The following is a 26,807-nucleotide window of genomic DNA, read 5'->3' on the forward strand; positions in this document are numbered from 1 at the left end:
AGCCGCCAAATATCAAATTAAACGTCGACTGAATAAATGACTGTTCGAGAGAATTTCACTGCGAAGGAAGAGATCAAAAGGTCGAGGTCCTGTTCCTGCCATGATGACCTTGAGGAAGATGCTCCAGGGTCATACCTACAGACAGAGTTATGTAGATCTACCTTGCACCTCCGTGAGCTAAAACCATGGGACACGCACGCACAAACGCATGCATAAAGCATCAAAAATGACAATGCTATGATTACTTGAGACAATGTTTCTCATGCAAGCATAATTATCCAGGCACATAATTATTAGATCTACCTGCATTGATATTCATGACATGCGCATTTTAAGCACATCAGGTTCCCCCCCCAGGTTAATAAGACACAGGGGTGGAGGATATTAATAAAGCTGTGATGATCCATTTCTAAAACCCATAAATTACAAGGAGATCTGGACAGGGGGGGGGGGGGGTGTCATCGTGCAAGCCCCTGTGTGCGCAAGATCAAAGACTGGTCGCCTTCTGCATGGCTCGCGTAATTGACCGACCCACTGCTGCATTATAGAACACCGAAATTGGGTGAGAATTTCAATGACTTCAGAGGAGAGGAGTCGAGTCATTTCTTGCCGGCGCTTGGCGGGACACCTTTAAGGAGGCTGGTCTGAGAACGCGCGCAATGATCAAAGGTGAAGGCGAGGGACCTGCTCAGCTGGGCCTTCCTGTCCTGATGCAACAGCGCAGTAACACTCGGTCTGACGGGAGAACGCTGGGAGTCACGGAAGGACGTAGCCAGGGTCACTGTCGTCAGGGCCAAAATAGACATAGACAAGCTTAAGTTTATGAAAATAGACAGACTCATTACACTGTTAGAGAGCACAAGCTGAGCGCAAGTCTCCCTGCCTTAAAGGAACGTCCCAGCCTTCTGAGATAATCTCCGAGGTGTAGCTGTGACGACTGGGAAGGTTCAGTCGCACTCAAACTCTGGGCACCTGCTGAACCCTGTTAATAAATGTTTGCAAGATACGACTATAAAAAGTAAATAAAAAAACAGCAGTAAGTGTCTTGGGATGAGCCAGACGTGAGAGGACGTCTCAACTGTTCTTATGCTGTTTTAAGCAGTATTCAAACACAAGGGCAACACGCTAACAAGCGGTTATGATTACTTCACCGTTCCTTAAAGCCCGATTGTATCCATGCACTATAAGGTGGAGCGGTGTTTACTTTGATCTGAAGGGGAGTATGGTTTTAATAACACAATGTTCAAAAAAGCGTCCTTAGGCTTTTGGTAGGAACAAGTCTCGGCTCAACCGGTCTTTGATTCTTTGTTAGGGAAACGTCAAAGTTATTGTTTGCGGCAACGGTCCATATGCCACAGGCATAGCAAGTAGATATATGGATATGTAGTGTATAAAGACGTGGAGGTTACAAAGTGCTGGTGTATTCCTTTAAGACGCTTGTGCGACGAGGCTCTCTGCCACTTTCAAGAAGCTACACAACATGAGACAGCCTCCCTTTCCACACTATTCCTTTGGTTTGGTTTGGTTTGGCTTCTTTCCTTTGCACCGCCATAAGATTACAGAACCGATCCAGATTGGCTAGCTAGCCTACACACGAGAGACCAGAACACGCAGAGAGAGCTTCACTCGCTGCCGCGGCGACCTGTGCATTAGCCTTTGCTTTACAAAACGGCCCACATTCTGGCCACCAATGCTCAGGAGCAGCAGTGCGTCCTGGGAAGGCTTAAGTCGAGCCTACACTCAACCACGACAAAGAACCTCAGCAGTTTTCGGATTGTTCATATCGATAAGAACAGGGCTCTTCTCTTGAGCCCAAAAGCCCCCAGGCGAAGCTGTTGTTTTTGGACAAGGCAAAAGACAAAATCAGAAAAGCTAGATAAACCGAGGTATAAATATAAGATGAATCAAGATGAATCTTAGATCACAGGATCTATTCAAGTCAAAAACTGCGACATATTTGTGAAGGGCCAGACGCTGTTGACAAATGTTCACACCTGTGCATGCCAAAAGCTGTGGACCGAGAATAAAACAAATAACCATCCAAGTAAACAAAAACACAGTCTGAATGTTCACACGGTGTTCCTCATTTTAAAAAAGGCATGTATCTGGCAAATGGTGGTCAGAAGTATGAAGTCAGACAAATGCTTTCATCTTTAGCAGGACTTATTCCGCGATGTTTTAAAAAAGAAGAATCAGTGTGTTGAGACGGTCAAGCGCGTTTCACCTACTTGACTTCTGAACCTTCAGTGCAAGATGAGGAGAAACGAAAAAGAGCGAGAGTGGTGGCCCGAGAGAGAGAGAGAGAGAGATATTTATGCCTGGGACCAGTTCTCTGATATAAGTCTTAACCATTATTATGAATTATGTTGCATTACGGTGTTTTTTCTTCTGTGCAGTACATAATACAGACACTGAGTACCATGGAATAGGGCACACTGGAGAACAGCCAGGTAGCTATTCGCGGCTATTCTAGCGATAAGGGTAATATTCTTTCTTTTGTTTGTTTGTGTTTTGCAGTAATTGTGGCGGGTCAGGAGTGCTGCACTAGTAGCTACACTGACAGAGCACTGAATTTACTCAGTTGACTCAGTGTCACAATAGGATTAGATGGGTGAGCCCAGTGACGTCATACGCAGCCGTCTAGTGAGGGGTTTGGTGCCAAACCAAACTGCCTGAGAGAAACGTCTCATTATCTTGCTCCGTCTGAGATCCTGACCAAATGCATGGAGCGTGTGTAGCTCCATCTGCGGCAGGCAGACTCGTACGCCAGGTCACCTCTTGACAGATCAGCCCAGGAAGCTGCTCAGACAGCCATGCAGACTGAAATGCAGCCTCGCGGGCTTGATATCACAGAAAAATGTAAAAACAGCGGGGAAAACAACGACAGAGCAAGGCAGAGGCAGCAAGTAGTAAAATTCGGCAGGGAAATCGGTGCTGCGGACCAACCGCCGCAGGTGGGCAGAGCCCTGGTTATTATGGTAATAGCACGAGAGAGGTCACCATGCGCTCCACCTCTGTGAAAGGTCATGTTCAGCAGTGTCAGTGCACGCCAGGAAATCTCTTACTGATTACAGATCATATTAGAGGACAAAGGCGAGCCAATTTGTTCATTTAGGACGCGTTCAGTTCGCTGCCTCCTATGAGATACATTGTGCCTATGTAATTACATATTAACCACCATAGATGAAGCCATTAGTCTTACTCCACTGCATAGTTTATCCAGATCATAGTCCACGATCAACGGCACATTTTGCTGTAGGTCTTTCAAACAGGAAAGGGCTGGTGTAATGTGATCTGATAAGTCGAACACGGCATTGTTTTGGAATAACAGTGACGCAAGCCATGGAGGACTGAAATGAAAACAATGGCATGCAGAGTTAAGATCATAAAACAGGGTTTTAGAGTCCACATCAAACGCCTCATCTCTGCACACTTACTAATAATCATGACAAAAAAATGCTTGTATCCTAAAATTCGTCCAAAGAATAAATCCCAGCAGGCCACTGGAACATGGCAGAAAGTCTGTTTGAGCAGAGATCACAGCCAGCATGTCTGACAGTGGCTGATTGAATAACTGAAATCATACAGAAAACAAATATAATTTTGTCTGGTATGATATATGGGGTATTTGGCCTTCAGAAATGGAAATAAAAACGGATGTGTACAGAGGAAGACAGAACACCTGGACATGAGCTTAGGTCTGTGTTAGGCTTAATCTAATACAGTAATGCGTGTCTCTCTCTAAAAGAGAAATTCAACTGAGTCCACCATTATTTTTTTTGGCCCTGGAATGACAAAATAGGTGCAATTTTAAATGATCTTTTGAAAATAATATAGAACATTATACTTATAATAGAAGTGTAATATAATACTTCTGAAACATTTTTTTCAAGCTGAAGACAATAACCAAACTTCAGGCCTTCCATCTGGGGGAAGGACTGCAGAACAATACGTACAAGTCCTACACGGCCGAGAGAGCCAACAACCATGTAAATGTAAGGAGGTGACATTTAATAGAGTGGAAATACTGGGAACTGTGTGGGTTTCAAGGCTTTCATGGTCAGTGCTGTAGCTCAGATGCACTTTAGTGAACCTGGCTGTGAAACGCTCCTGGATCAAATTGTTTCTCCTCAGATCCCACTAGCGTTGAAGCAGAGGGTGTTTGTTGCTTTGGGAAGTATGTTAAAGTAGAACACAATACAAGTCATACAAGCCAAGGACAAACCACTGTGGAGCGAGAATAAATGTCCTGAAATGAGCATTTAAACACAACACCCGTGTCATGTTTTTTTTTTTTTGGGGGGGGGGGGGTTGGGCGTGTGTGTGTGTGTGTGTGTGTGTGTGTGTGTGTGTGTGTGTGTGTGTGTGCACAGTTTCAACTGGTTGTGAGGCAACTTCATTCGGTGGCTGTTACATATCTAGCCTTCCAGAATAATTGTATTTTTTGCATAGTTTTAGTATCGGACCACAACATTTATCTACTTTATTTAGATAAAAGTAATGTGAACTCAAAGTTCTGGTTGTTTCAGGAGTCCACAGATGCTAAGCGAGATGTATTCTAGTAATCCTAGAGCTCTTCTAGGTAAGTTACCCATTAATGTTCACTCATTTATGAGTTTTCACTAATCTCTGACTGCTTGGCTAATTAACAATATTTGAATTTAAAACTACAACTAAAAGGTATCCAGTGAATGCTACCATTACTAGAGGTTAGAATCTCCAACTACTGAGAAGCAGCCTTTTCTTACCTAGCAGCATAAATTGCAAAAAACAGAGAGCTTTCTCCATTTCAAATAAACTTCCTATAGATGATAGCTATTTACATACCTTTATCCTAGGAAATGAAACTGAACAAAATTCCTTTCAGGTTAAATGGAGAGTTTAACCAGTCAGTGCTCATGTGACGGACAACTAAAGCTAGTGTTTCTATTTGCCAAACTGCACCTTCGAGTAATCAGTCCACTGTTCTCAGACTGGCAGACTGGTGCAAAGCCGTTCATCCAACAGGGCACGGGGAGAGGTACAGCCATGATGTCACCAGGGATCGGGGTTGGGTGGGGGGGGTCCTGTCGAGCTGCTACCTCGCCTCTCCTCCCCACCCAGTTCCGCAGAACCTAATCAAAGAGCTGGCTTCTAACACCTTCTAACATCTCCTCCAGCTCGCCGAAGCTGCGTGGTGCCACAGATGAAGAGGGTCCCATGTTCATTTGTTCTCGAACAGGTTGTTCTCATTGGCCAGCGACGGTTGATTTTCCAGGCTGCTCTGAGCCTCATGTCATCACAGCAGTTACACTTTTGTACAGTACACAGCTGGGGACACCGGGGAGAAAACCCCAATGAAGATCAAGTGGTTTTCTGGTTAAACGTCTGGGCTTAATGCACAGGGTACGTGAAAACATGAGAGAAAAGAGAATATGCAGCTTTATCCCAGTAATATCAGAGTGTTGTAGAAATATTATGAAATTGTTATACATTGCAGAAACTGTCCATGAACTCATTTTTTATTTTGGTGATTTTTAAATAAATCACACACACACACACACACACACACACACACATATATATATATACACATACATACATACATACATACATACATACATATACACACACACACACACACACAAAGTCTTTTGTCTAGATGATGTTGCGAAAGTGTAATTATTCAACATCAGCTACTGAAAAGGTTACACATGCCCCTTCACTAAGTCACTGTTGTGGAGCTTTTGCACACGCAAGAAGTCAGAGCTACAATCAAGCAAGGAAAAGCACAACAGTGTGAAGGTTAACACGACACACAGAAAACACGTTTAGCACACTACTAAATACCACATCCCTACGATGAGTGCAAGTTATAATGAGAACAACTAGTGATTCCACTGGTGTCTGCAGATTCAGGTGTGCAAACCGCCGAGAGAGAGAGCGCGAGAGCGAGAGCAGCAGGAGGCAGGGAATACTCATTCCATTACATATCAACACCAACGCATAGCTTTTCCCCCTGTTTAATTATTCACTCACTCCACTCTCCAGAGGAGCGGCATTGCTGGGCCATCTGTTGTTATTTGGAGTACCGGCCCATTTTAAGGCCTGCATGAAGTGCTAGGCAGGCCTGCACGCTGTTGCCATGACATTCCGGACCGGAGGTGCGGAGATGGCCTCCTTGGTCCCTGCCTCGCTCGGCCTTCCAAAAGAAGGAAGCGTGAGCGCTGCACCCACTCCGAGCCCCCGCTATGCCGAAGGACTAAGTGGTGGGTTCGATGAAGCGCCCGTCGGAGGTCTGGTCTCCTGTCTCTGCACAGAGGAAGCAGCAGCCGTCGTGATGGAACAACACCAGCGCCAGTGATTGCTCAGAAATCTGCGACTCCGCAGGACTGCACTTGGGGCATTACATGACATGCTTTGAGCGGACGAAGGGGAAAATGGACTAACCTTCCTGGAGAGATTAGAGGCACTCTCAAAAAGAATAACACAAATTTTATTACGAGCAAGTTTGAGAGGAGTGTCTTTACATCAGTACCCAACAAAGACCAGCCCCAGCATGCTTTTATGTAGATTGGAGGAACATTTTGGCTTACAATAAATTACTTGTGATCTTTCCAGAACATGAAGGAAGCTATACACAAATGCTACTAAAGTATCTGCTCTTTTATGTCTGCAACAGAACAAAAAGCAGCTGAATTTCCAAACACTAGCAAGTCTGGGGATTACAGTAAGACCAGAAATGGCTATCCAGAAACTCAGCAGGTGAATTTTCATAGTAATAATCAGTAGGGTATTGATGGTTATTGACTGGTGTAGTAGCAGTAACAGGTGTCACTATCCTGCCTGAAGTTGTGTGGTCAGAACGCACGGTGTCAGAGGTCACAGCGATGCCTGTCTGAAGCACAAAGGATCAGAGAGCTTCTCTGTAAGGCATGCAATAGCTAATAACTAATGAAACGTTTGTACAATGATCCTTTCGAGAAGCGACGTGGAGAGCAGAGCGTTTTGTGTGGACTGCCTTGTATATCAGACAGATGCTGAAAGGCACTCTGCGACGCAAAGCGTCGGGGGCTCTGAGCCACACTCCACCCTCAGGACAAGCCGGGCAGACGGTGGGACACAGCCCTGCTGCTGTACTGCAAATTTACACTCAATGGAAAACTGCAGAGCAGGTAAAGGGGGTGGACACACACATACACACACACAACCACACACACTTTCTCTTTCCTGCCACAACAAATGCGACTGATGGGTGAAAACTTACATTTTTAAAGGCACTAGCTAACACTACCCCACACACACACACTCACCAAATCCAGGAATGTCTTCTGAAGGGGAAACTGCCCAAGCGTAGCATCCTGTGCTCTCGCACTGAGTGAGGATGGCCAGGCTTCATGAGAAGTCAGGTGTGCGGAGTCAGGTGTGTGGAGTCCTGGGTGTGTGGAGTCAGGTGTGTGGAGTCCTGGGTGTGTGGAGTCCTTGATGTTCCTTGGTGTGTGGAGTCCTGATGTGTAGAGGTCTGGGTGTCTGGGGGGTGTGGAGTCCCAGTGAAGGTGCTGCCTCTCTGAGACCCTGGGCAAGCCCCACTGAACAATCAGGCCACACCCCAGCTGAAGATATGAACATCCATCTCACTCAGAGTGCCATTGCAGACCAGCCAAACTTCAACTGCGCCGAAAACCCGGTTGAGCTCCTTTGTTAAAAAGAAAAGTCTGCCTGAGCACCTAACAAACTCCCATCAAATGAAACCTCTCCCCTGCTGAGAAAAGCAACAGTACGAGACATTTCTAACCGCTGACTGGAGGAACATTATGAAATGACGTAAAATGATTGTCCCCATAATGTGTGGTTTCCATGCTGCCGTTATGACAAAGATCCGGGCAAATTCCTCAGCACATCCCAGTGACGATATCCAGCCATTGTTTTTTCCCTGTCGACAGTACCCCCCCACCCCATGGTGCAGGCCAGCGCGCACATACACAAGCGTGTCCACCAGAGCCGTGACACAGCATATCCGCCACTCAGTCTCCTCTTCCCCCTGCCTGTTTGGGTGTGTGTGTGTGTGTGTGTGTGTGTGTGTTTGGGTGTGTGTGTGAGAGAGAGAGTGAATGCTCTTACATTCATTGTATGAGTAAACTTTGTGTGTATGCGTGTGTGCGTTCTTGTATAAGGGAAATAAACTGCCAAGCATGCAAGGGCCTGGGCAGAGCTCTCAATGCTTCCTGTGTGGTCATGTGACCATCCTCCTGACGCCTTAATGAGCGCGAGTGCTGTCCCGCTGATGCTGTAGCTTACTCTACGATCAGAGCATTCCTCCCTGCTCCTTACCTCAGCACCTGCACCTGATCTCTGCTGACCTCTGCGTGCGTGCGCGCTGACTTTAGAGAAAGTGCGCTTTACCACCAAGCCCCCCTCATTCCTCTTTTTCCAACAGCTCTCACCCCCCACCCCAATTTCCCCCTCCGCCCCACCCCATCCCGCCCTATCCCGCCCCTCTCCCTGTACTTCCCACTTGGGCCCTGCCCACCTGCACGCCACACCTGCCTGTATCCCGGCATCTCTCTACCCCACTCCCCTCACCACCCAAACGTCAGTGGCAGAAAACGTGTTTTTGTTCCCTAAACGTCTCCTCATTCTGTTGCTTCATCCATCTTTTTATTCCCTTGTTCTTTTCGCTCCCTCTCTCCTCAACACTATCCATGCAAGCCGCACATCTAAAACAATATGAGCAATAAATATTAATGCACGATCTTGCTCCTGCAGTGCATTTCACTAAAGGACTTTCTCAACACAGGATGAGTAACTCATCCTGCTGCTATTTCTGCACCGAGAGTGATTGGTTTTGGTGCAAACACGTATCTATGACAGGGAAGGTACAGGGAACACACAGCTGAGATGGAACTGTTCCACTCCCAAGAGATCCGCTACTGCCCCGGCAACAGTGAGCCTCCACAGTGGCTACGATGAAACAGTGACACACATTCAGACAAAAACAAAAAGTCGGCACTCTGTCGGCGAGCGGCGGCTCACGCTGCTGCTGAGGAACGGTGGGCAGCAAATGTAAACGCCAAGAGGAAATCACGAAAATCACATTTTCATTTTGTGCTCCGGCGTTGTGATGGACAGCTCCAATACAAACAATACAGAACTAGTGAGACAGAGTGTATGTGAGTGTGTCCTGTCATAGAGCTGTGATTGCCCGAGTGCCGCAGGGCAAGGAGCAGGATGCACAAATGTCTCGCGATGCAGACAGACAGCTTATTAACACGAAACACAACGAAAAGAATCACGCCACTGATATGATAACAAGCCGGGCAAGGCTACAAACAAGGGAGCAGTCACAATCAGCACACACGATCCCCCAGCACATGGCGGCCGTACCACACACTGTGTGGGACAGGGGAGTGTAGTACATATTAGGAGAGAGTGAGAGCATATGAGAGTGAGGTAGAGCACATGATGGTGAGTATTTTTTGAGAGAGTGAATTACTTGTACAGTAGTCTTACGCTGCCAGTAAATCTAGGGACAGCGTGGTGCCTTTCACCAGTTAATATGGCCAAGAACCACCTACTATTACAGGAAGAGGGAACAGACATTTTGACTGACATGAAAACCAATCACGCACATGCCAGATAGTTTGACGTGAGGGACCCAAAATGGTAATATGAACATGTACAGCAAAAGCACAGCGAAACACATTCAACGCCAATACAGGAGGTAAAGAGGCATCCTATTAGACATCACCAACCTCCAATAACGGAGGTAAAGAGGAGTCCTATGGGACAACACCAACCTCCAATACAGGAGGTAAAGAAGTGTCCTATTGGACAGTCCCACAGATGTATCTTGCTCATTTTACCTCACTATGTGCAACTGTTCGCGAAGGGTGGAACAACAAAATCTCACATCGGACCAGTACGAAACCATGGATGAAATTTGTGTATGCGAAAGTGTGGATACCCATCGCAATGCAATGGCAGAATCCTGACATACTAGCCAGGTTAACGCACTATAGACTCTCTGTTTACTTGTGGGCACTACTGCTCAGCTAAATAAATTGTGGTATAATGTCGAAAAGAAGTTCAGGAGAAACACAGGATTTTGCTCTTACTAGAGTAGAGCTCTCATAATACTCTGCTACAGAAAAGGCACCGCATTAGGCACCCTATGCACCTGGAAGACCTGCATATCTGGCATAAAGGGTCGCTGCAAACTTACTGCTGGGGAACAATATATTTTTATTGCATTATTCAAATCCTCCTCCACAGAAGGGGGTTTCTACACGGCGCGGCACAGCAGACGGAGCACTTTCAAACGGCGATGATCTGTGACGGCAGGCGATCCCTGTCAGCATCTATCACGCGAGCTCCTGCACGGAGCTCTTTCACTACGCTGGTGTAGCACGGGAGCCAAATAAAGCATGTGTTGATGAAAGACACTCGTGTTGGACAGGCTCGGGCGGAGAGCGAGACTGGCAGTGATGACTGGGTAACTTCTGAATGAGCGTCCCACTGGGCTGCCAGCCCCAGTTCCCAGCTCACCCACCCTCCAGTTTTCCCGGCTTCCTGAAATAGCCGCTCCGCACCCATCAGCCTCCAACGATTTGTACCCCCCACCCCCTCCCCCCTCCCTCAGCGTGGGCACAGCAACCATTGCCTATCAGCGGTAGTTTACTGGGTGTTGATTTCATGGAAACAACCATCAAGCTCTGTGGTGACATTTCAGGTTGTGTTGTACTGAAAGCAAACACTAACCATAAAAGCTAACTTTAGTGCGACAACTCTGTGGCGCCCCAGAACTCTAGACGTGTCTAACAGCCTGTGTCTCTGTGGTAACCTCTGCCTGCTTATTTACGGCAGCTGAGAGCGAAAGAGGAGATCCCCCAAGGGCAGCTGTGGGGTTGGGGGTAAAAGCTGAAACACCCACTACCAACACAGCCACTTACAACGGCATCACTGTGTGACGGAGACCGCAACTTAGGAAGGTTAAATGCTTGCTCTGGCTGCTACGGCAGGGAGCTGGCACTTTGGTCTGGTGGTCAGGACCCAAGTTTACCACCTGTTGGTTGGTGCCTTAGTTACACATGGGGTCAGAATTGGGATGGCAGCGAGGCCAATGGAAGCGTACCCTAGGTTGATAAGCCCACCCGCGCGGTGAGGGGATGGTGTAGCCCAGTATGAGGACCCCTGATGAGGGGCATGGGTGTGGGCCCTGATGCATAGGGCAGTTGTGTGTGGAGGGACATTTGAAAGATGTTGTGTGCAGGGGTAGCTCCTGGAGGTGAAGGTATTGAGACAGAGACAGTGGGTTCTTTTGTGTGTGTTGTGTCTACGAAACATCTCAACAATGTACAAATGAATAATGGGAGCAACAATACATCAGTTCAACAATGTGAGCAACAATGCATTAGTTCATCTTTTTTCTGTGGTGGTATAAATTCTAACCCAAATCATGACTGAAAAAGGCGCTAGCCATGAAACACAGCTGGTGCTAATACATTATAACACATTACTCATGACTTGGAAGCAATTTACATAATTCCATATCTCACCAAGATACAATGCTCAAACAAGTATTTCTGTAAATATCCCAAATCCCATTACTTGTATGAACAAACCCCACAGGACAATAAATATCAATTAGCCGAAGGACAAGTTTGGCTGGACCAAACCTGGTGTCGCACCCCACAGGCTGGGGCAGCGAGAAATCTACCAGTGATTTCTTCACACGGGAGTGTAATTAATGTCACAGTGCAATCAACCTTCTTCTCTCCCTGATGGATTAATAGACGATCAGCACAGAGTGGTCTGTGGCTTTGTGCCATAGCAAAGAGCACTGAAGCTGTCTTGTACGGTGACATTTAAAAGGCAGGAGTGGAGTATATATAGCAAGAGGGGAAGATGGAATATACTGAGCTTGACAAGAAAGCTGTTAATTGTGGAGACATGATTTACATCACAGCAGGGCATATATTCATATTAACGACCATATCTGCGTAAAGAGCGAAATATTCAAATATGTCTTCTTTAAATGGTGTTTAAAATATGACCCAAATATTTATAGCAGCATCTTTATGATGAGAGCACTTGGGTGGGGCCATCTTGGTTCAATGCACTGGTGGAATGTTCCACACATTTCCATAAACTGTTTGCACAAAGCAAATCTCATGTACACATTTATGTCTAAAATCATTTATTCTGCTTTTGGCTCCTACTTTCAGAGCAAACAGTATAATCCATCATGAAGCCAGCAATGTCTTCTTGCCCATTTCAGAGTTATCCATGCTATAAAAGTGACACTCAACAGAGACGGTTAGCCATCACTATAACAGCAGCGCTCATTACATAGAAGAGTGAAAGTGTCTGCACTGTACACAGGGTTTTCCTACGAGGGCCTGAATAATAAAGCATTCGCCACACAGGCGCCTGGCTAGCCAATAAAAATGACGTGCACGGCCCCTTTATTTCATGTTAGCCCATCAGTGCTTGTTTCTTCCAATTCATCAGTCAGATATTCTGTTTTTTCCCCCGAATCTCACACCATCCCTGCCCTCAGTGGGAGAAACAGAGTTTCTGTTGAATTTGTGGAGATCTTGGCACAGGGGATGTAAAAATAGCAGGATTATGTAAGAGAGAACAGAGGCAGGGAACAGTTGGGAGGGAGTTTGTGGGGGCTGGCTGCAGGTTAGGGGGGTGGCAAGAATATCCACAAAACCACTGGGTGATGAATCTAAGGAAGTGGATCAAGCAGGGCAAAAGCCATCCGCCCGCCCCCCCCCCCCCCCCCCCCCAAGCCTCATCCCCACGTCTCTCTTACCACATGAGAAATGGAGGAATGTTTTAGATGTGGTTCTGAGCCGAGCAATTCATGGGCAGAACTGCCTAGAATGAAAGACGTCCTGTTTGGCCGGAAATCCTGCTAGGATGGCCTTCCACCGCACTAACACGGCCTTCCACTGTGCCAACGCGGCCACCCACCGCACTAACATGGAGTCCCTCTGTGCCATCACGGCGTCACACTGCACCAACACGGCCTGCCACTGCGCCAACACGGCGTCACACTGCACTAACATGGACTCCCACTGCGCCAACCCCCCCTCCCACTGCACCAACACGGCGTCACACTGCACTAACATGGACTCCCACTGCACCAACACGGCGTCACACTGCACTAACATGGACTCCCACTGCACCAACACGGCGTCACACCACACTAACATGGAGTCCCTCTGTGCCATCACGGCGTCACACTGCACCAACACGGCCTGCCACTGCGCCAACACGGCGTCACACCGCACTAACATGGAGTCCCTCTGTGCCATCACGGCGTCACACTGCACCAACACGGCCTCCCACTGTGCCAACACGGCGTCACACTGCACTAACATGGACTCCCACTGCGCCAACCCCCCCTCCCACTGCACCAACACGGCGTCACACTGCACTAACATGGACTCCCACTGTGCCAACACGCCCTCCCACAGAAGCAGCAGGATTTCCATTTAGATCATTTGAATGGTTGTCATGTTGAAACTGGGATGGCGACTAATTATAAGCCAATTAACAGTGAAATTGCCCTGAAAATGAAACCTGTGTCAATGGTGTATATGCATTTTCAACAGAATATTCATAACCAGAAATATATTCCAAATATATATTTTTTATGAACTTAAATTAATTCACACTGTTTACATATGACATATGTATGGAAATGCAAAAGTGAGAAGTTTATTAAACACTATAAGTTACCTTATCATGGGACAAACTCAAATTGAATGTTTTTATTATGCTAATTATGACAAACTGAAAATACTATTCAGTATGCAGTGTAATGCAGCTACATTACACAATAGCTGTAAACAATGAATAGGCAATACAATAGCCTACAACACACACACACACACACACACACACACACACACACAATCTCTTTATGGTTTAAAAATAAAGCCATAAAGGTTTTTACTCTGATTATATTTGTGATCTTCCAGACCTAATCACCACTACGACCCAATAAACCTCTCGGGCTGTTGGAGCCAAGTTGCCTTTCTGAAGAACAGGATCTTCTCAGGCAGAGCTCCTCCAAGTGTTGAGGGGACCCGTTGAAGAGCGCCAGGCCAGATGAACGCAGGGTCCTTGCTGTGGTCTTAATGCACTGCTCTTCTGAGAAGTGGCCAATTTCACTCACTCTCATTTTGCTCCCTAATCACAGCTCCCCCCCCCCCCCCCTTTCCAAACGCTCAATGTGTTCATGACTTTCTTCTTATTCATGGAAGGTCTTTCTCTAGGGTACAGCAGCAGAATCAAAGCCAGCACAAATTAGATTAAAAACCACCTTATGAGACGGAATGGAGAAAGACGACACGGCGTGGCCGCCAGAGAAGGCGCAGGATACCACGGGATACTGGGGGCGAACAGATAAGACTTAGAATGGAGCGAGACACTAGACGTGATGCCAATTGCCAGTTTACTTGATCTAGGTAAGGAGTGTTTACCCAGTGTTTACACGCTGGCTTCTTTGACGTTAGTATATGAAGCACTCGTGTCTGAGGGCTGCCTCACCAGGAGGCTTAGCACATTAAACACGAGAATTTCTAATCAATCATTAGAAACTAATAGGGACTGCTGGCTATATATAGCAGTTTAATTGAGCTTGCTTGCTTTGGCTATGGTCTATTAGAGCCAGCTAGCTTTGTGGTTTAAAAGGGAAAACACAGTGGCTAAATGACACTCTGCCACTGACTTTCCATCAATTTAGAGAACTTGAAAGACGTGTGGTCCTTAGAGAATTTTATAAAATCACCATTCTCTCCCTGTTGAGCCCCCAGAAAACCTACCTACAGGTTTCCTACAAGGAACCACTGGCAGACCGAAAATGTTAAAGTTGCATGTTTAACATGTCTAACACATGTTAACACCATGGAACTGCATTTTGTTCAATCTTGTTAATTATGTTTTTTTTAAACATAACATCTACTAAAAGAAAGGTGAATTTTGCAGGCCAACAGAAAGAATTTTGATATGCACTTTCTTTCCAACATCGTTCTGCTATGCCCCCCATTCTACAGCACATGTGCACAAGAACATGACAAGTACCTGTAGTCTTAATAATAACATGCAGCAACAATAATGACAAACAATCTTGCACATTTTGTTTGTGACGCCATCATAACCACACGTAAGCGGGTGGGCCGATGCACAGCCCGGCCCGGGGCGAGACCCGGCGGACCCCTGCAGCCTTGGCTGTCACTGAAACGGCAGAAGAGAAGGATCCACGGTGAACAGCGTGCACTAATGTGAAAGCGCAACGTCCACTGTCTGCAGCCTATCGATCTGTTGCTCTGTGCGTATTGATCAGTCATCCCTCAAAGCTCAGTATGCAGATAAGCTGTGAATGATTCTCTCGGGGTGATTTGTAGCGAGCATACCCCAATAGAATGTTCATACATCATGTGAATGTGGGACACTTTTATGGACACTATTAATAATGGTCAAGTAATGGTACTCTAGAGGTGTATTTTGAAGCTGATGTAGTGTCTATGAACGCACACCTATGACTTCCAAACGCTTTTCCGACTTTGTCACATGTAAAATGATTATGAAACTTTGTGCATCTTGTAAATATTTATTCCAGCAGGATCAAGGAGCCGTGCTTGAGCGGATCTGATGACCCCACACTGCAGAGCCATGTGTGAGCATTCCCGACAATCCTGCCCTGTGGAGAATGCAGTTGCCACTCAGAACGCTGCTCTAACGAGCCCGAACACTACATCAAAGAAAGTGAAAAATGAGCTTCTGGCCCTGGTCCGACCTCCTCCGAGCGAGCTGGGCCCTCGTCGCACCTTCAGAAGCCACCCAGCATATCCCTCTTTTATTGACACAGGTGTGAGGATCTTGCCTTACTATTTATATGCATCTATTCTCTCTATTAACTCTGATGTTAACAAGGAAGATCACATTGACAGATGGTTAATTTCTCCTGCATTTTTTTTTTTTACTGTTTAGGAACAGTTTAAAAGCTAAAAAACTATTGTTTCCTGTTCCTGTACTTTTAACAGAACTACAATAAACACTGTTAGTCAGATAGTCTTAAATTATGTCACATTATAAGTAATTAAAATGAAACATGATGCCATGTCATACTGTAACCTTGGAGGTCTGAAAAGTCATACATAATTCATTATATCTGCAGAGTAAAAGCTAAAAATAGAGCTCTTTCCTGGTGGCAGTAATTTATTGTGGACTCAGTGGGTTTACACTCTGTGACATCTTTTTACCGAAAGCAAAGACTTCAGGGTTGATGGAGCACCTCTGGGGAAATATCTAAATGAATGTCATTTCATGGAAAAAGACAGGCAATGGGGGAAAAAATAAATATCAAGCTCTGGTATTTTTGCTAATTGGGCAAATTCTCAAAGGTGTGTCTAAGTGTTTCTCCTCTTTGTACATTCAGCAGTACTCTCCCGTGCAAAAGGAGCACTATATGAACCATGTTTACTGCAACATCACAGCATGGCTTTTCCATACACAGATTAGTCCTGCTAAATTATGCGATTTAGCGTAGCTGCAGGCGCAACCTCAGCTCGGAAAGCTGCCCACAGCTGCGGCAGCGGTGGCTATGAGCATTCAAAGAGCAAAATAAATGTACGTTTCTCCATGTGGAAGTGACGAGACGAGCCAGGCGATGGATAATGTAGACAGAGCAAATGCAGAACAAAGGGAGCTAGCTGATATACCTCAGAATAACGGACAGGGTCTTTCTCAGCCTTCCTCTCCCCAATCAGCAAACCCAGAGGAGTTCTCTCTGGCTGGCCCGATACTCTTAGTAATGATGAATATCCTGTATACGAGCAAATGCCACTCCAGGGGCTGCAGTCGCACTCTCCACGGTGCTCCACGGCACTGTAATTTAATAGGCCTTTCAAAACCCTGCCAGGGCCAATTAAGAGTAAGGAATCTGAAACACCGCACGCGCGCACACACAAACACATGCAGCCAAAATCTTGTCATGTATATGAATTTTCACAATTTCTGGAAGCAGATTCTGTGTAATTTTGATGAAATCACGACAGACATGGTTTCAGGGTCACCTGTTATCTGGCAGCATTCATCTCGCGTGTGGTCAGTCTAATATGTCCCCTGAAGATCAGCACTTGTTAGGTTGGTTAGCGACTGTATGACAGGATTCAGCATCCGCTGACGAAGGTCAATACTAATTGTCACTTATAGCAGCTAGTACATTAGCTTATGCCTTTTTAAATGCAACAGTGGCATTCCTAATGCAGCTCTCCTAAGCGGCATTATCCACATTGCTACCTTGGAAGCACAAACAGCTAAGGATATAAATTATATTTCTTTCTTTACAGTGCAGTACTATTCCTCTCAAGCTTTGCACAATATGAAAGAGATATGTCTCGTTTCCCTTTCACATTGTTTACTGCACGGTCGATGCTACCTGAAATGTTATAGTTTCAGACTATCAAATGTTGGATCTTCAGTCAAACAACAATAAAAACCCTTGCTTAAATGAAATCTCCCTACTTTTATCCACCAAAGGCATTTCATGTTGTCTAAAAATAGTTACAACACATTTCATCCTTCCATTTTTGTGCATCATCACTTTGTTATGATTCGATCTGTAATTAAACTGAGCAGCCAGGGATTAAGAGCATCGGCTCACCATGGAAACCAGAGGGAAGATCTGACCACGTTCCAGACTCGGCAGCGCAGCTGCTTTTCTCATTACGGCAGCAGACTGACAGGAGAGATACGCAGGTGCTATCGCTAAAACCCCCGGGGTGGTGCTGCTGCTGCTGCTGGAGGTGCTGGTGGTGGTGGTGGAAATGGCGTAGGAGGTGGAGACAATCACGGAAACACCCGTACCCTACCAGTATCTCTCCCTACCTGGCCCACGGCAAACAAGGGGAACTAAATTAAGTTCTATAAATAGATCCCGAGTCGGTAGCAGGATCCCCGGCTTCGACTGTGTCAGCACGCAGGCACTGTGGGAGACCTGCTGGAGAATTTCTGTGGTTAGTGTCGGCTTGGCCGTTTATCTCGGCCACGCTGGCAGGGGGATGCTTTATGGACCTGTTTGTGGATGCCATAAAAGGAGACTGCGATAACTGTAATTAAAAAGCTGCAACACTGAACTGCATAAACAGGCGTCAGAGGATTAAGCTTCTCTGCTAGCCTTAAAGCATTTGCTCAATTTTGCAACAGGCATTACTGGAAAAAAAAAAGAAAAGAAGTATTATGCAATATAATGAGATATGATGCAGTACAGTGAAGGACTGTACGACGCAACACTGCAATGTTTCTGTTGTTGAGTCTTAATGCCTAGAGACTTCCAGCGGAAAACCAAGCTGAGCGCTTAGCCCCACTGCAAAGGCAAATGTGCCCAATTAGGGTCAGGATGGTGCATGCGTGCGTGACTCAGTACAATACAAATACAAACCTGTAGGTATGAAATTTATAGATTTAGTACTAGAGAAAGCAACAGTGTACTATACATAACACTGTAGGAAATATCTACCCATGCACACACACACACACACACAAAAACAAACAAACACTGAAAATTATACCTGTGTCTCCTAAATGTATAAAGGTAAGAGGCAGGCTGACACTAAATGGTGTGGTTGCCCATTTGTCCTGGATTGGACTGTCAGTCAAACAAAAAGCCAAATAAATCTCTGGCAACTCCATCAAAGGAGCCATCCTCGAGCTCGGAGGAGAAGCCTCATATAACATGACACTTACTGGTTTTATTGAGCTTAGAGCCAAAAAAAAAGACTGAACGTATTTTTTAACCGAGAACGACAGAATACCACCAGACCATGAAGACAGGTTGGATTCATACCAATTCGTGGCACTTCATACGAATGGAGTATAATTGAATACAACCAGACCTTGAACATGGATTGGATTGTTCAAAGCACCTGGAACAGCATAATGCTGGAGTTTTAAAAAGGCCCGCCAATACATCGATGCACTGTAGCATGCAAAGCAGTGGACTCTCAGTGGTTAAGGTACTCAGCTTGTGATCAGGTTTCCAGTTCGGGTCCCACCACTGCCAGGTTGCCGCTGTTGGGCCCCTGAGCAAGGTCTTTAATCCTCAATTGCTCAAGTTGTATTCAGTCATAACTGTGAGTCGCTTGGATAAAAGTGTCAGCTGAATGCTATAAATCTAAAATCTAAAGCTGTGCACCTGGCTACACTCTGCCAACAGCAATCCATCACGATATTCTGCAGCGACATGTTACTCATTCTGATTACCCACCTCTTGTGAAACACTATGAGGCTTTACTTAGTATTAAAAACGCCACATCCTCAGTCTGGCAGGAACCTATGGCAAGGCGAACCTGTCCACCTTAAGAGCTGGGCACATGGACCACGTCCAGTTCTCCTCATGCATGTCTCCAATTTCAAACTTCTTTTTCTTACAAAGGCTAGCATGCACAGATGGAGACAGCGCACTGCACATATGGGAGACGTTTTACTGCAGTGCCTGGTTTAATGAAGCCCTCTCCCCAAACCCTACAAAAGGTTAAGGTGTTGACGAGGCAACACTAACTACACTGTCATAAGGTAGTACACGTAAAAGGACTGTAATCTGCCATATACTCACCTTGAAACACCTGCTAGATAATTAAACAACATGAATACACTTTAATATAATTGTATTTGAGGGTTACAGAAAGGTCACCACTATGACCTAACTTCATTGGATAAAATTTTTCTAGAAAAGGTGGAGTAAATGTAGCATAAAGGTGGTGACAAACAAACCTTTTTACTACAGACTGCTGTCAATCAAAACAAGGCACCAGCACCCTCATATTTTAATCAGGCAATTAGGCAGACAGCTATCCTTCTTCCCGCTCCCATGGTGAGGAGGTGCATATCAATTATCACCCCTGTGGAGAAGCCACACTTCACACAGATGCATGCATTCACACACCGCACATGCGTGTGCGTGCGTGCGTGCACACACACACACACACACGCACACACACACGCGCGCGCACCGATTGCTCTGCCAATCTGTATTTGAAGACCTGCTCATCAGAAGCGCTTTAGCTCAACACACGCCCACTGACAACACTGGACATGTCGGTAGACACCGAGTGAAGGAAGGTGCTAAAAGAGCAGACCTCAGCATGTCTGCTTAATCAGAGATCTTGTCCCAAGACTTGATTTCTGCTGAGCTACCGCTGCCCTCTTCGAATGGTGAGATGATTAAAGAAAGCACAACTTCCAAAGCCTACTGTATATAATCACATCACTCTTCAAACATCGTCTGTTGCGTACTGACCCACGGCCAACCGGACCATGTTCACGTCATCACATCGTGTCAATTATGTTAATGATGACCACAGTGATAAATATCTCACTATCGAGTAATGGACAATTATGGAAATGCTATTTAGTTCCAATTTTCTATTGGTTAGTGTGCAAATTATGGTCTGCTTGCTTTCATTTTAACCCTTCATTTAATGACCTTATCTACTGTTAAACAAATATGTTTTATGTATTAACATCTAGTAGAGCTCTGCTCATGTCTAACCATGAAGGAGACTGTAAAAAAAGCTCCAGCACTGAATTCTAGATTCAAAGGATTTTTTCTAGAGCTCATTGATCACCCACCTGAAGCTCTTACTGATGATATCATCTTGGTTCGATGCAAAATGTGATCCTCTTAAAAATTTCAATCCAGTACAAAGGTTAAGGAGTTAGGGAAGGGTTCCACCTCTTCATCACCCAGACCAACGCTCCACCGCCCAGTGGAAGCAGCCAGCTTCAGTCTCACCTGCCACACCACCGCTCAACCACCAGACCACCTCAGGGGTCTTTGTGGTGGTGGAGGAGGATGGCAGATTCACAAGGGGAAGGGGTTTCATTAGTGGGAGGAGATAAGATAACTAAACTGCAACATTTGTCCCGGTGACTGTTAAAACATTATATCTGCATTAGAATGCTGTAGTTAGCCCAGGCAAGCAATTCGAGAACATCTTGTGTTTTCTACAATAATTATTAGCAATTATGGACCTTTGTTAAAAGTAACCAGAGCAAGAGCTTCTAAACCAGCAACCCAGAGCATTTGAGGCACACACGGCCCAAAAACTGCAGCCAAGATCATTTTGAATGTCATTTCCATCTCAAATAAAAAGTATTCCTTGATTTTCAACAGCTCTTTGCACATGTGAGGATATCAAAAGAGACCCGTGTGGTAGAGGAACAAAGCTCAGGACAGCCTCCGCCGAAGCCGCAGCTTTTCAGCTCCATAATGAATGGTGAGAACAAAGACGTTTCATTAACATCTCACCTCATTAGGCCTCTGCTTAATCACTCTTCTAAAGGCCCAGGAAACGCAGCGGCGCGTCCGGATGTCCCAGCGCTCTGTCTTCTCCCTCCTGCCAATCTCTGCACTGCTCCTTTCACGTTGCACCTTTGGGCCCACGTTTTAAATCAGCTGCACATCAGAGATCAGCAAACGGCTCTTCAAGTGCTGACATACACCATTGCACTAAAGGGGAGAAGCTGATCCCAGACCGGCAGTTCTGATGCAAGTCAGCTGACAAATGTAAAACCTTGATCCCAAGGGGAAGGGCAGGATTTCACCCCTTTTCACAGAAGCACATGCAGCGTATGCATATGGAATATCTGTATAAATATTAAAGGGACAATTAGGACTCCGTCGAACGGGTCCGAGGAAACAGACGCATGCCATTTCTGTTGTTGTGTTTTTTCTGGCATGGCAACGTGAGGGCTTGCGTTGCTAGGATGCTTTATGCCTTCACGTCTCAGTGCCAGGATCAAACAGCAGCGGCTAAACAGGCAGCAGACGCACAAACGCAAATAGTGGCAACAGCATCACGGAGACGGCTAGGACTGAGCAGATTTAACCAAAATCATCATAAACGAAGAACTGATAGTGCCACAACGCGGAGGGCATCCAGTTTGGCTACGAGACATGCTCATCCGCGTCAGACGGCCTTTCCCGATATTTTAGTCTACATCACAATAACTGACGGAGAATTCCTTCAGTTTATTAATGATGCGGAACTGACTGGTTTTTAATTTAGGTTCACCTATACAAATCCCAACTTAATTTATTGTTCATCACTGTGAAAATTACATAAAGGGACGGGGTAGTGGGGTGAGGTAGTAAAGTCATCTGCATAATTACTCTTAATAAATATGGAACGTACAGTGCAGACGTGTAAAATGATTAGCGCACCCAATAATTTCAGGGAATTAAATCTGCAATTAGAAGGGATTGATATAATGCCTGCTTGATATAATGAGCACGGGAAATGTTTTGACCATATGAAGTATATCTTTCACATCTATCAGCTGTGTCAGCATTCACAATGGGCATCCATTTTCCAATCATATGAAAATGAGAACTGATGTGACATTATCAGTGTAAATATGAGGGTAAATATGTCCTGTTTGTAGTAACTGCAAAAGAAGTTACTGCAGTTTTACTACCAGTATTAGCCAATTACATTCACATCATCTTAAATGTGAACAGATACATTCAAGCCTTTGATCTTGTGAATATTATTCCAATTAGCTCTGTCTTCTTTTACCAAGGGTGAAAGTACAGTTTAACAGAACCGGTTCCCACAAATTCCTCTGATGTCCACCCCTATGTGAAGAGAAACTGGAGACCTTGAATATCGATGCCCTCCTACTTCCTACTGGCTGCTGCTCCAAACCCTCTGTCAGTCAGACCCATCACTTTGATCCAGGTCACGGTTCCGTTAGAGCAGCCAGACCTCTGTCAGTCAGACCCGTCACTTTGATCCAGGTCACGGTTCCGTTAGAGCAGCCAGACCTCTGTCAGTCAGACCCGTCACTTTGATCCAGGTCCTGGTTCCGTTAGAGCAGCAGGGCCTCTATCTCCAGGCCGCCTGGTCCAGACCAGCACGCTGCAGGTGCCTTGAGGCCCAGACTCCGGCTCCGCTGTAGACGACGTGCGCCGTCCTGCTCTCCGGGCCCCCGAGGGAAGGTTCGTGTCAGGCAGCTCCGCTGAAGCCCATCTGCTCCCACACACAGCAGGTCTCTCAGCAAAAAGCCCTCAGGCTCTTCCCAGCTTTCCTACACACCGCTGATCACTCACATCACTGAACTCTCCTCCACACATCTCCCGCACGGAGTCAACAGCGGAAGCTCTTACTCAGTTACTTAGATCTTTCAATTGTTATATATACGGACGGAGAGAGAGAGCAAAAGAGAGGGAGATAGAGAAAGATAGAGTGTCAGCACATAGTGGTACTACGGCAATTTAACAGAGATTTCACCTGGTGTTGTAAGGAAGCACGACTGTAGGGAGGAGAGGGAGTTCTCTGTTCTCTCCCTCCTCCCCTACACACGCTATACAGCACGGTGGTTCAAGGCCCTGGCGGGTCTCAGCAAACTTCCCGGGATCATTCGTAAACACGGCAGCCTAGCAGAAGAGAGCACGGAAAGTCGGAAGAATGGAATCGTGACTGAATGTGTGAGTGAGTGCGTGTGTGGGAGAGAGTGCGAGAGACATGGAGAGAGAAACAGAGGCAGAACTGCAGTCTTTCTAATCCTGCTGTACTACAGTGGAAACATTCTGTGTGCATCGGACACCGCCGGGTTGTCTGACGTTTAATTTGGGTGTTGAGGGACAAGCGTCTCACCCCAGGGTGAAACTTTTCAATAATTAATGGGCGAGTGAGTTTACTATGTCGACAACTGCCTCAATCACCTAATGTCTGATATCCTCTCCTCTCTTCACAAAAGAACGGCACACCATTAGTGGAGAAATACAGAATGAAGAAGAAATAGTGGAGAAATTCAAATGAACGCAGGTCTCACGTCATCAAAATGCAATCCACAAGAAACACTGAGTTTTGAAAAAAAAACAAAAACCAAACTGCAGTAGCTCTTCTGCAGTAGATGTGCTGAGCAATGTCATTCACAGAACAGGCTGACCCCAGATCAGTGGAGGCGGTGTTGGCCAAGGTACACAGCCGTTCCACATCTTTTCATCTAGGCTGCTGCCATCTGCCCCTCACAGCGCCACGCCTGCCCGAGAGCTCTTCATTTTTCTCAAGCACCATCCTTTAGATTTCCTTTCCTGCCAGGCCAGATTCAGGACTCCGTTTCATTTGACTGATGGCGCCGTTTTGCTGTGCAGAGATGAAAAAGGCATGAAGCCTCCCTGGTTAAAAAAAAACAAAAAACCCCACAGCAACAGCAGCAGCACCTAAATCCTCCGCCAGGGAGACAAACCGCTCTGGGCTGCATCTCTGTGCCCTGCCCCTGGCAATAGCAGCATGTGCCTGACGTCATTCTAGAGTGATCGCTTCACAAACAGCAGACGATTCTCTTGTGTCTTGAACACTGACATTCATGACGGCACAATGAGAATTGAAATGCAAGGCACACGGGGCGGGCTTATACTAGAGTGGGACGCGGACAGGGAGAAGAACTCCTGATCGGGGGAACAAGGGTTATTGTCATTAAATGTTACGATCACCAATTTGCCAGTTGTTATCGGCCCCGGTTACATCGTGTCTGCATTCCTGCCTTCTTCCTCTGTGTCTGTCTGAACCCGGGGAAAAGGCTTAAAAAGGCGGAGCCGACCTCCCTGTGCGCACTGCGCTCCAGCTGCGGCTCCCACGTCACATGCGTGCTGTGAGAGACCGCTAGTCGGTCAGCTCCGGCCTAGCGCGCTAGCTTGACTGGAGATTTTGTGGCTTACAGGAAGCAAGGCAGGTCCTTAAGACCGCATGGCACGGTGGAGGTTCGAGGGGTCTTTGTTCTGTGGAAGGCACTTCGTAATGGCGAGCACAGCCAATACGTGACATCACTTTTGATAAAAATTTGAATCAATAGACTGCAAGACTCCAGAAGAGCATGCAGAGAAACATTTTTTTTATTTTATTTTATTTAATTTTTTTATGAGAGAGGCTTAGCAGTAAAATACCTGCCCATTAAAGCAATAAAACAGGAAAAAGGTGCTAGTTTAGGAAGCTCAAGGGGCGAAGGCACTTCTGAGGCAGGTTCCTGATACAGGAGTCTGCCTCCATGTCAAGGCAGCAGGACTGGCGAAGCTAAAACAGAGAACATCATCGAAGATGACAGAAAAATCCACCCCAACACGTCCCGCTAGAGGAAGGATAGCCCGCCCCACCTCCTCCCTCGGCAGAGAGGGGGTGATGCCGTGAAGGGAGGGAGAGAGGGATAAATGGAATTCTTTTTATGTCAAGCTCTAGGGAAGGCCCTCTGGGTGCAGGCTTAACAGTGTGATTTATTCGGTGGCAGAAAACAACTCGTCCAGGTGCTCTGAAAGGGGGCGGCAATATCAGAAGGGAAAATGCGCATCACAATTCGCTCGCTGAATAATGAGACGAATACAGACAGCCCTCCTTCACCTGAGAGTGCGCGGAACCGAGTAGAGAGTGGCGCATACCACGCAGGGTGGCAGCCAGGTTACAGAGTCAATGCAACACAACAAATACAATGCAACGTGACAGATTCTGCTTCTTGAGGAACCATTTTCGTGGCAGGCGTGATCACAGCAGCCAATGTCCAATAACAACTACTAATACACCCATTTAGCACGCTGCTGGAATCCCCCACCTCGAATCAAACATGCAAGTCCCAGTCGGTAGAAGTGATATGTCAGAATACATTACAGAACATTTAAAACACTGTATAAACAAACAAACAAACAAACAAAAAAGCTTCCAAAACCTTGAAATCTCCCTGAAAATGTGCAGGTACTGCTGTTTGATTGGCTGTGTGTGTGTGTGTGTGTGTGTGTGTGTGTGTGTGTGCGTGCGCGCGATCCCCTCCAGCCCTCAGACAGCCGGCAGGCGGGCTCCTACCATGTGTGTGCCACGGTGAAGCGTCTCTGCTTGTGGATGTTGTTGTTGAGCAGCATGCGGCGCAGCAGGCGGGGCGAGTTGCGGGGCGACAGGCGGGGCGAAATGGAGGAGGGCGAGCGGCGGTGTCCGCGCGGGCGCTCCTGCTGCAGCAGGTTCTCCCTCAGAATCTTCACCAGGTCCTCGTTCAGTCCCACGTGCTTGGGCAGAGCCGGCACCGCCAGCGTGTCCTGGTGGGCCACGGTCGCTTGCTGGGCCATTCTCGCCCCTCGCCGGCACCCTCGGCGCTCCTGCTAATCCGGTCCTACCCCCAGCCCGGGCCAAGCGGGGGGTTGGGGAGGGGGGGCTACAGCGCGCAGGGTCCTCTTCTCGGCTAAGCCGCCGGAGGGAGTAGAGGAGGGTGTCGGGGGAGATTCGCGAAAACGGACAGGGGAGAAAGAGCCAGGGTGGAGGAGGGAGCCTGCATCAGAGAAGACACGCTGCGGTCAGGACGGCTGCGGAGCCAGTGTGGTGCGATTGTGGGAGAAAAGCGCGAGCGAGACTTGGAGAGAGGGAGGGAGCGAGCGAGCGAGCGAGCGAGCGCGAGAGAGAGAGAGAGAGAGAGACTGAGAGGGCGGGGTGAGAGCTGTTTGCAGCTCCACGCTGTGCCCGGACTGCAAGCCGATGCTTCGGAAAAGACCTGTGTGTGGAAGTATTGTGTGTGTGACGTGTGGATGTATGTGGCTGTGCCTCCGTGTGCGCGTGTGTGCATGTGAAACCAGTATGTGTGTCTGTGTGTGCGCGCATATGTGTGTGTGTGTGTGTGAGTGAGCGTGTGTCTAAAGAGATAAGACGACTCATTTCTGGATTACTTGGCAGCTTTCCTGATACACGGAATGGTTTATTAACCCTTGACCCACAAACAGTTGGAAAAAAAGCCTCCAAATTCAAATTGGGAACAGCTCCATGTTTACAGCA

The 26,807-nt window shown here is 46.7% G+C and overlaps 1 protein-coding gene across 2 annotated transcripts in view; it reads right to left on the minus strand.

Annotated features, from left to right (window-relative positions):
* Positions 1-26,807, minus strand: part of pde4d (phosphodiesterase 4D, cAMP-specific) — a 102,919-nt gene that overhangs the window by 32,916 nt on the left and 43,196 nt on the right. Inside the window, exon 1 of one of the 2 annotated variants that reach the window (XM_035521853.1) lies at positions 25,854-26,110. The exons of the other annotated variant lie outside the window; for it this stretch is intronic. Coding sequence (XP_035377746.1) covers positions 25,854-26,110 — 257 coding nt within the window. Of the gene's footprint in view, positions 1-25,853; positions 26,111-26,807 lie in introns of those variants that run through there. 2 annotated transcript variants of the gene reach the window in all.

This window comes from Electrophorus electricus, chromosome 23, assembly GCF_013358815.1.
Source record: "Electrophorus electricus isolate fEleEle1 chromosome 23, fEleEle1.pri, whole genome shotgun sequence".
Taxonomy (NCBI): Eukaryota; Metazoa; Chordata; class Actinopteri; order Gymnotiformes; family Gymnotidae; genus Electrophorus; species Electrophorus electricus.